At 43.6% G+C, this 10,833-nt stretch overlaps 1 protein-coding gene across 1 annotated transcript in view; it reads right to left on the bottom strand.

Moving 5' to 3' along the window:
• efhc1 (EF-hand domain (C-terminal) containing 1) overlaps window positions 1-10,601 on the bottom strand; it is a 55,993-nt gene extending 45,392 nt beyond the window's left edge. The window contains exons 1-5 of the mRNA XM_048601134.1: window positions 10,441-10,601; window positions 9,883-10,104; window positions 9,440-9,727; window positions 1,243-1,395; window positions 238-430 (exon numbers count right to left, since the gene is read on the bottom strand). Of these exons, the coding sequence (XP_048457091.1) occupies window positions 238-430; window positions 1,243-1,395; window positions 9,440-9,727; window positions 9,883-10,104; window positions 10,441-10,503 (919 nt within the window). The 5' untranslated portion in view covers window positions 10,504-10,601. The remainder of the gene's footprint in view (window positions 1-237; window positions 431-1,242; window positions 1,396-9,439; window positions 9,728-9,882; window positions 10,105-10,440) is intronic.
• Between the last annotated feature and the right edge of the window lie 232 nt (window positions 10,602-10,833).

Below are 10,833 nucleotides of genomic sequence, written 5' to 3' on the forward strand. Positions count from 1 at the left end.
GTGTGTGTGTGTGGGACTGCACCCCAGTGAGAGCGTGTGTGTGTGTGGGACTGCACCCCAGTGGAGAGTCAGTGTGTGTGGGACTGTACCCCAGTGGAGAGTCAGTGTGTGTGGGACTGTACCCCAGTGAGAGTCAGTGTGTGTGGGACCCTGTATCCCAGTGAGAGTCAGTGTGTGTGTGGGACTGTACCCCAGTGAAAGTCGGAGTGAGTTTCACTCTGGAAATCAGACTCTCACCTGCCTCATCTTTCAATGTTTTGGGGTAACGCCTCCGACCCACCATCATTGGAAAAGGATCTCGTCCGTCATTCTTTTCATAAACGTCACGGATTTCCACAGTCCCATCAGCCAGGTAATAATGGATAATGTACCGTCTGCACTCACCAAACATATTGTCTGTGTCATTCCAGTACGCATAAAATCTCAAAACCTGCCAAAGGTAACAAGATTCAGGCAAAGAGTAATGACGATGACAGAGACCACATATTTTGTGCCCATCCCATCTAGTCCCACTATACCCTTCATCCTGTTCCAGTCACCATCTCCTTGGCTTCTTTCTCTGAGAATAACATCTCTGGACCTTCTCTCCATTTTGAAGCCTCTCCCCTCTGGATCCCCTCTCCATCCTACAAACCTCCCCTCCAGGTCTCTTTCCCTGGACTCCACATCCCTCAGGATCTACTCCAGACTGCATCCTCCAGACCCCCTATCCCTCTGGACATCCATCCCTCTGGTCCCTCTCCCCTGTGGACCATTTTCCCATTTTAATCTGTTTCCCTCCGGGATCACATCTCTTCAGATCCTGGTCCTCCCTTTACTTCTCCACTGACATCATTCCTCCCAAGACTACCTCTCTCTCATCTCCAACCCTAAAATTCCACCTCTCTACTCACCCCTTGGCTGACCCATTATCAGCTCCTCTGGGTATCTCTGGACAGTAATACCACAATCTGGTGAAACACACAATTCTGAAACTAAATGCAATGATGTGTTGGGGGCATGGCTGACTACCATTTCCCCTCAGACAAAGCCATTGAGCTATTTATTAGTCATGTATTGTTTGTGACAATCACTCGACTTGACAATCAGTCAGACTCGCTGTTTTCCTAACCAAGGCTCCGCATTCAATTGGTAATTAGTTTCCAATCCAGTGACTTGTGATTTGTTATCAGGCCATTAGGTCATAACTTTGCAGTCGAAGATCAGGTTACTAATCTTAAAGTTAAAGGTCAGGACACAAACCTTCCGGTCATAGGTTAGGAACTGTTTGAGTTTATCAAAGTCTGAGGGAGTGACATGCTCCCGAGCAGGGTTTCTTTTGCGACTCTCGATGTAGGGATCTGGTGGGATCATCTCTGGACAATTTGGGATAATGCCATGGCTCACCATGAAATCCTGGGAAATAGGAGACAACAAGAGGTAAGCGACAGGACTGTGAGGACAAACAAAGCAAGCCAGAAACCAATAATATTTTCAAATAAAATAAACCACACACATAAAGTGCCACTCTCTCATTAGAGAAAGACAGCTGGTGAGTTTTTCAGGCATGTCAATATAAAAAAAAGGAAGAGGTGATGGGTGTTTGAAAAGCTTTAAGGTAGACAAGTCCCCAGGATCTGATGGGATCTATACCAGGATGCTGAAAGAGCAGGTGAGGAAATTGCTGAGGCCTTGTACAAAATCATTGTATCCTCTTCAATCACAGGAGACGTCCCAGAGGACTGGAGAATAGTCAATGTTGTTCCTGTGTTTAAGAAGGGCAACAGGGATAATCCGGGAAATTACAGGCCAGTGAGCCTTACATCAATGGTAGAGAAATTACTGGAGAGGATTCTTAGGGATAGGATTTACTTGTATTTATGGACTCATTAGCAATAGGCAGCATGATTGTGTGCTAGGAAGGTCGTGTCTCACAAACCTGATGGAGTTTTTTCAAGAATTAACAAAGGTGATTGGTGAGGGCAGGGCAGTAGATGTTGTCTATGTGGACTTTAGCAAGGCTTTTGACAAGGTCCTTCATGGCAGGCTGATACAGAAAGTGAAATTACATGAGATCCATGGTGAGCTAGTGAGATGGATATAGAACTGGCTTAGTCATAGAAGACAGAGAATAGTAGTGGGTGGGTGTTTTGCAGACTGGAGGTCTGTGACAGCGGTGTTCCACAGGGATCAGTGCTGGGACTCCTGTTATTTGTAATATATATAAATGATTTGGAGGAGAATCTAGGTGGCCTGATTAGTAAGTTCGTGGATGATACAAGGATTGGAGGAACTGTAAGAAGTGCGGAGAATTGCAGAGGATACAGCAGCATACAGATAGGCTGGAGACTTGGGCAGAGAAATGGAAGATGGGGTTTAATCCAGACAAGTACGAGATAGTGCATTTTGGGAGATCGAATGAAAGAGGGCAGTATACTGTACCAAAAAAAAGTTGGTGGAAAAGCTCAGCAGGTCTGGCAGCATCGGTGAAGAAAAAAAGAGTTAACGTTTCGGGTCTGGTGACCCTTCCTCAGTTCTTTTGGTTTTTATTGGGTAGTATACAGTAAATAGCAGAACTACTAGTTGAATCAACATGCACACAGATTTAGACATAAAGGTCCACACTTCCCTGAAAGTGGCAACATAAGTGAATAAGATGGTTAGGGCACAGAGTATAAAAATTGGCAAGTCATTTTGCAGCTGTGTAGAACTTTAGTTTGGCCATATTTGGAATATTGTGTACAGTTCTGATCACCACAATATCAGAAGGATGTGGAATCTTTGGATAGGATACAGAAACGTTTTACCAGGTTTGGAGAGTATTAGCTATGAGGAGAGATTGGACAAACTCATTTTGTTTTCATTTGAAAGTTGAAGGATGAGGGGCAACTTGATAGAAGTGTATAAAATTATGAGAGGCTTGAATAGAATGGATAGTTGGAGTCTTTTTCCCAGGGTAGAAATGTCAATCACTAGGGGACATGGGTTTAAGGTAAAAGGGGAAAGTTTAAAGGAGATTTGAGAGGCAAGTTTTTTTACACAGAGGGTAGGAAGTGCCTGGAATGTGCTGCCAGCGGAGGTGGTGGAGGCGGTTACAATAGCAATGTTTAAGAGGTATCTTGATAGATACATGAATAGGTAGGGAATAGAGGGACTGTGTAAAGACAAAAAGATTTTAGTTTAGAAAAGCATCATCTGTCGGCACAGTTTTGGTGGGCCAGAGGGCCTGCTTCTGTGCTGTACTGTTCTTTGAGTTTAACCTGAGTGTCACCTCACCTCAGGCAAGGCCCAGGGTTGAAAACGCAGCACCTTCAAAGTAACCTTGGCCAGTGCAGGAAATAAACCATGCTGTTGGCATTGCTCTGCATGACATACCAGCCATCCAGCCAGCTGAACTGAGTAGCCTCCATATGAAAACAAAAACAGAAATTGCTGGAAAAGCTCAGCAGGTCCGGCAGCATCTGTGAAGAGAAATCAGAGTTAACGTTTTGGGTCCATGACCCTTCCTCAGTGTTCACCGGACCCAAAACATTAACTCTGATTTTCTCTTCACAGATGCTGACGGACCTGTTGAGCTTTTCCAGCAACTTACGTTTTTGTTTCTGATTTACAGCATCCACGGTTCTTTCAGTTTTTATCCCATATGAATACATTTGTCCTCAGTCACTGCTATCAAGTCCCCAGCTCTGGGCCCAGGCTGTAGTTACACTATTAGCAACATTCACTAAGGCTTCTTGGCTTCACTTCACTACTGGATCCAGCTAAACTCTTTGAGTTAGTACCTCATTTCAGGAAGTGATAGATGCAGGTACAGTTTGAATATTTAAAAGACGTGGACAAATCCATGCTGTATGACTCTAACACTCTATGACCCCCTAGCTGAATTCACCAAGGGATCGCTGGATAGCATTCAGGCACAGGAACCCTAGCTGATATCCCCCTTCTTTCTGTCTCTCTCTAACCTAGGGATCACTGGACAGTGATCAGCAAGCAACAGCTGATTTGCCCTCGAGTTTCTTGAAACAATTTATAGAATTGGGATAGTTAGGGAAGAGGCCATAATGGACTTTGTCTTAGGGAATGAGACTGGCCAGGTGATCAAAGTTTCAGTGGGGGAACAGTGATCATAATTCCGTATGTTTTAAGATAGTTATGAATAAGGATAAGACTAGTCCTTGGGTGAAATTCCAGACTGGGGGAAGGCTAATTATGACACAATAACGCAGGAACTGAAGAAATTAGAATCGGGGGCTGTTTGAGAATAAATCTACATCTGACGTTTGGGAATCTTTTAAAGGCCAGTTGATCAGAGTTCAAGACCGGCACATTCCTGTGAGGACGAAAGATAAAGATGGCAAGATTCAGGAACTCTGGATGATAAGAGATGTTGAAAGTTTCATCAGAAAGGAAAAGGAAGCATATGTCAGGTTTAGGAAACTGAAATCAGACAAAGCCTGTGACAAATATAAAGGAAACAGGAAAGAACTTAAACAAAGAATTGGAGGGCTAAAGGGGGCTATGAAATGTCCTTGGATAGTAGGAATACAGAGAATCCATGGCACTTTATTCATATGATAGGCACAAGGAGATACTGTAACCAGGGGAAGCATAGCTCCATTAAAAAACAAAGGAGGGGATTTATGCATGGAGACAGAGGAAGTGGGTGAGGTCTTTAATGAGGACTTCGTATCAGTATTCACCAAGGAGAAGGACATGGATGATGGTAAGATTATGAAGGGGCATGTTGATATTCTGAGGCAAGTCAATATTGAGAAGGAGGAGGTCTTTGGAGGTCTTGAAAACTATTACCATAGTTAAATTTCAGGGCCTGATGGGATCTATCCCAGGATACTGAGGGAGGTAAGGGAAGAGATTGCTGGGGCCTTGACAGAGATCTTTTTGTCCTCTTTAGCCATAGCTGAGATCCAATAGCCAATGTTGTTCCTTCGTTTAAAAACAGCATCAGGGAAAATCCAGGAAATTATATCCAAAGATAACAAGGTGTAGAGCTGGATGAACACAGCAGGCCAAGCAGCATCAGAGGAGCAGGAAGGCTGAAGTTTCGGGCCTAGACCCTTCTGGTTATCTCAGATTCTCCAGCATCTGCAGCTCCTGCTACCTCTGAAATTATATTCAAATGTGCCTTGCATCAGTGGTAGGGAAATTTTATTACAAAAGTTTTTTAGAGATAGGATTTACTCTCATTTGGAAAAGAATGGACTTATTAGGGATAGACAGCATGGCTTTATGCGGGAGAGATCTTGCATTTCAAATTTGATCAAATTTTTTGAGGAAGTGACAAAGATGATCAATAGGGGTAGGGCAGTGAATGTTGTCTACATGGATTTTACTAAAGCTTTTGACAAGGACCCTCATGGTAGGCTGGTCCACAAGATTAAGTCACATTGATGAGTTGGTAAATTGGCTTAGTCGTCAAAGACAGAAGGTAGTTGTGGAGGGGTGTTTTTGAGACTGGAGGTCTATGACCAGTGGTGTTCCACAAGGAGCAGTGCAGAGACCTCTGTTGTTTGTAATATTTATAAATAAATTGGATGATAATATCAGTGGTTTGATTGGTAAGATTGGAAATGATACAAAAATTGGTGGAGTTGTGGATAGTGAGAAAGGTTGACAAAGCATACAGTAGTATAAAAATATAGGAAAGTTGGATAGAGAAATGACAGATGGAGTAAAATCCAGACAAGTGTGAAGTGATCATTTTGGGAGGTCAAATGCAAGAGGAAAGTGTATAGCAAATGGCAGGATACTTCAGAGCATTGATGTACAGAGGGATCTTGGGGTGCAAGTCCATAGCTCCCTGAAAGTGCCAACACAAGTGGATAAAGTGATAAAGAAGGCAGACAGCATGCTTGCCTTCACCGGTTGGGGTATTCAGTATAAAAGTTGGTAAGTCATGTTGCAGCTGTATAAAATTTTAGTTAGACCATATTTCGAGTATTGTGTGCAGTTCTGGTCACTATACTATAGAAAAGATGTGGGGTCTTTGGAGAGGATGCAACAGATGTTTACCAGGATGTTGCCTGGATTGGAGAGTATTAACTATAAGAAGAGTTTGGAAAAACTTGGATTGTTTTTGCTAGAGTGTTGGAGGCTGAAGGGGTGACCCAATAGAAGTATCTAAATTATGAGGAGAATTAATAGGGTGGATAGTGGGAGTCTCTTTCCCAAGATGGAAACATCAATTACTAAGGGCATAATTTTAAGGTGATGGGGGGAAAGTTTCAAGGAGATGTGTGAGGCAACATTTTTATGCAGAGGGTGGTAGGTGCCTGGAACATGCTGCCAGGGGAACTGGTAGAAGCAGGTACGTGAGCAAAGTTCAGGAGGCATTTAAACAGACACATGAACAGACAGGGAATAGAAGGATACGGACCATGGCATCATGGTCAGCACAGACATGGTGTTGTAGATATGGTAGCTAAGCTTGCTGATGACACAAAAATAGATAGGAAAATAAGTTGTTAAGAGCACATAAGGAGCCTCCAAAGAGATATAGATAGATTAGGTGAGTGGGCAAAGATCCAACAAAAGGAGTACGAGATGGGAAACTGTGAAATTGTCCATTTTGACAGAAAGAAAAGAAAAACAGTATATTTAAATGGTGGGAGGTTGCAGGGCTGTAAGATGCAGTGGGATCTGGGTGTTGCAGCACACTAATCATAGAAGATTAGTACACAGGTACAGCAATAATCAGGAAAGCTCAGAGAATATTATGGTTTATTGCAAGAGAAATTGAATACAAGAGTAAGAAGGTAATTCTTCAGTTATAAAAACCGAAAGAACTGTGGATGCTGGAAATCAGAAACAAAAACAATATTGCTGGAATAGCTGAGCAGGTCTGGCAACATCTGTTGGCCAACAGGATTAAGGAAAATCCCAAGGCTTTTTATACATATATAAAGAGCAAGAGGGTAGCCAGGCAGAGGGTTGGTCCACTCAAGGACAGGGAAGGGAATTTAGGTGTGAGGCCAGAAGAAATGGGCGAGGTATTAAATGAGTATTTAAATAAGGTCACGTCTCACTAACTTGGTTGAGTTTTTTGAGGAAGTGACGAAGATGATCGATGAGGGTAGGGCAGTGGATGTTGTCTACATGGACTTCAATAAGGCCTTTGACAAGGTCCCTCATGGCAGGCTGATACAGAAGGTAAAGTCGCATGGGGTCAGAGCTGAGCTTGCAAGATGGATAGAAAACCTGGCTCGGTCACAGAATACAAAGGTAGCCGTGGAAGGGTGTGTTTCTGAATGGAAGTCTGTGACTAGTGGTGTTCCTCAGGGATCAGTGTTGGGACCTTTGCTGTTTGTAATATATATAAATGATTTGGAGGAGAATGTAACTGGTCTAATTAGTAAGTTTGCCGATGACACAAAGGTTGGTGGAATTGCAGATAGTGATGAGGACCTTCAGAGGATACAGTTGGATATAGATCGGTTGGTGACTTGGACAGAAAGATGGCAGATTGAGTTTAATCCAGAAAAATGTGAGGTAATGCATTTTCGAAGGTCTAATCCAAATGGAAAATATACAGTCAATGGCAGAACCCTTAAGAGTACTGATAGGCAGAGAGATCTGGGTGTACAGGTACACAAGTCACTCAAAATGGCAACACAGGTGGAGAAGGTAGTCAACAATGTATACGGCATGCTTGCCTTCATTGGCCGGGGCACTGAATTTAAAAATTGTCAGGTAATGTTGCAGCTTTATAGAACCTTAGTTAGGCCGCATTTGGAATATTGTGTTCAATTCTGGTTGCCACACTACCAGAAGGATGTGGTGGCTTTGGAGAAGGTACAGAAAAGATTTACCAGGATGTTGCCTGGTATGGAGGGCATTAGCTATGAGGAGACGTTGGAGAAACTTGGGTTGTTCTCACTGGAACGACGGAGGTTGAGGGGCGACCTGTTAGAGGTCTACAAGATTATGAAGGGCATGGACAGACTAGACAGTCAGAAGCTTTTTCCCAGGGTGGAAGAGTCAGTTACCAGGGGCCATGGGTTTATGGTGCGAGGGGCAAGGATTAAAGGTGATGCACGAGGCACGATTTTTACACACAGGGTGTGGGTGCCTGGAACCCACTGTCAGGGGAGTTAATGGAAGCAGATACTAAAGTGACTTTTAAAGGGTGTCTTCACAAATACATGAATAGGATGGGAATAGAGGGATAGGGTCCCTGGAAGGGCAGGGGGTTTTAGTTGTGACGGGCAGCGTGTCGGTGCAGGCTTGAAGGGCCGAAGGGCCTGTTCCTGTACTGTAATTTTCTTTGTTCTTTGTTCTTTATCTGTGGAGAGAAATCAGAATTAATATTTCGGGTCAGGTGACCCTTCCTCAGAATTGATGGTAAATATGAAAATGTCAGTTTATTTGCAGAAGATAGGGTAGGGGGAGGGGGTAAGGAGTACGGTGGACAAGAGAAAAGATTAGAACTGAAATCCTGTCCAAGAGATGACCAGAACTTCTTAAAGCTGGGTATGCCTGCAAGTGATATCGCAGTGAGTTAAATCCTAAATAAAAACTGAAAGAACTGTGGGTGCTGTAAATCAGAAACAAAATCAGAAATTGCCAGAAAAGCTCAGCAGCAGTGTATTGGTGAGACTGCATTCGGGATACTATGCACAGTACTGGTCCCTTACCTATTTAAGGAGCTTAATGAGTTGGGAACAACTCAAAGGAGGTTTATTAGTCTAATATCTGGAATGAGTGGATCCCCTTAATAGGAAAGGCTGGATAGTCTAAGCCTGTATCCTCTGGAGTTTGAAACACTCAGAGGTAACTGAATGAGAACACATAAAGGGACTTGACCAGGTGAATGCAGAAAAGATGGCTCCCTTTGTGGGAGAATTTAGAACTAGGGGATCGTGATTTAAAAATAAAGGAGAACCCATTTGAAACAGAGATGAAGAAGCATCTTTTGCCTCGGAGGGTTGTGAAGGTTTGGAATTCCCTTCCTCAAGACCCAGGGGATGTAGACTTTTCATTATACTCCTATATGTGAATAAACGTGTAGTGATTGGAACCAGGTGGGCCTCATTGACTGTGAGATCCTTGATTGGGCCAATCAGAGAGCCCTGACTTGCAGATATAAATAGGGGAATTAGAGACTCTCCTGACTTCAGGGAACAACTCTGAGCTGGCTCGTCACAGCTAGTGTATTGTGCACATGTAAATAAAGGGTGACTTGGTGACGGGATACCAGTCTCTGCATAGTTATTTCAATATGTGACAATAAAATCTGATTCTAATCTTAATTCTAAAGGGTTAAATAGATTATTGATTACTAAGGAACATCAGGATATATAGGAATGTAGAGTTGAGGTTAAAATCAGATTAGCCACAAACTTATTGAATTGTGTATCAGGCTCAAAGGGCCAAGTGGCCTACTCTTGATCCTTATATTTGCATATTCATAAGATGATATAATGTTTGTGAAAGGCCAACTTACACATGTAAATTTGTCACAGCCAGTGAGGCGGTATCGCTTTCCATATGCCACCACCTCTATGGCGACATTGAGGTCCTTCCAATGCCAACAATCTCCTTGGTCATTTTTGGGGAGTCGCTGTCTGTTGATCAGTTTGCCCTGAGTTAGTCCAGAGTTATCCACTTCTGGCTCATGAATGGAAATACTGTCATCCTCCAGGTAATAGTACAGGATGATCGGTCGAACCCGATAATATTCATGTGGGGATTCATGAACTGTTTCCTTGAAATATCCGTCAAATTTCAACACCTGGTTAAAAATTGAGAGAACACTTTCACTGAAAGAATACAATGTGGGTGATGGGAGGCAGGAAATGTGATTGAGGGGAGAAGGCATGGTCGGTAAGGGGGGCAATAGAAAATATGGTCAGTGGGCGAATGTTGAACAAATTATCAAAACGTTACCTTCTTATCAAAAGCCACATGCCCAGGAATGAAATCTGCTGGTGGGGCCTGTTTGGCCTGGCCATACGTTAATGTTGGTCTTTTATTAGCCAATTCATCCACATCAGATAGAGACAGCTGATTCACATGGATTGGTTCCCCACCAATCCCGACCTTGGGCACAACAGGGAGAGCAATGCCATTCTTGTAGATGAAAGTCTGTGATCGATGGAAGTTAGACTTCTAAAGACAATTAGAATGATATAATTGTCAGAACAGGAACAAGGAATTCATTTCTTATTAAAGATCAGCCCCACCTCACCATCTTCTCCATGCCTCATTAGCATTCTTTCCTCAAAAACACAATAAGATATAGGAGCAGGATTAAGCCATTGGGCCCATTGAGTCTCTTCCTTGATCGATGCTCTTCACCCTCACCCTCTGCCTCTCTCTCCCTCCAATACCCCCATCTCTTTCTCTCTCTCCCTGATAACCCTATCTCTCCCTGATACTCTATCTCTCCATTACCCGTCTCCCTCCTCCAATGACCCCCCCTCCCTGGCCCGATGCCCCTCTCACCGTGGGGTCCCGGAAAGTATTGCCTGGGAGGAGTGGGAGCCCCCGCACAGGATAACAGGACATTGCCTCTGCCCTGGGTGACAATTCTCCCTCTCTCTCACACTCTCTCTCTGTCTCTCTTTTGCTCTCTCTGTTCTTTTTTCTCACACACACACACTCTCTCTTTCTCTCTCACAGTCTCTCTCTCTCTCTCTGTGTGTGTGTCTCTCTCTGTCACATACACACTGTATCTCTCTCTCTCTCTCTGTTTCTCTGTCTTCTCTCTCTGTCACACACACTGTCTCTCTCTCTCTCTCTGTTTCTCTCTCTCTCTCACACACGCACACACACACACTCTCTCTCTCTGTGTGTCTCTCTCTCACACAACTCTCTCTCTCACACACACACTGTCTC

The sequence above is a fragment of the Rhincodon typus genome, chromosome 9, assembly GCF_021869965.1.
Source record: "Rhincodon typus isolate 14 chromosome 9, sRhiTyp1.1, whole genome shotgun sequence".
Taxonomy (NCBI): Eukaryota; Metazoa; Chordata; class Chondrichthyes; order Orectolobiformes; family Rhincodontidae; genus Rhincodon; species Rhincodon typus.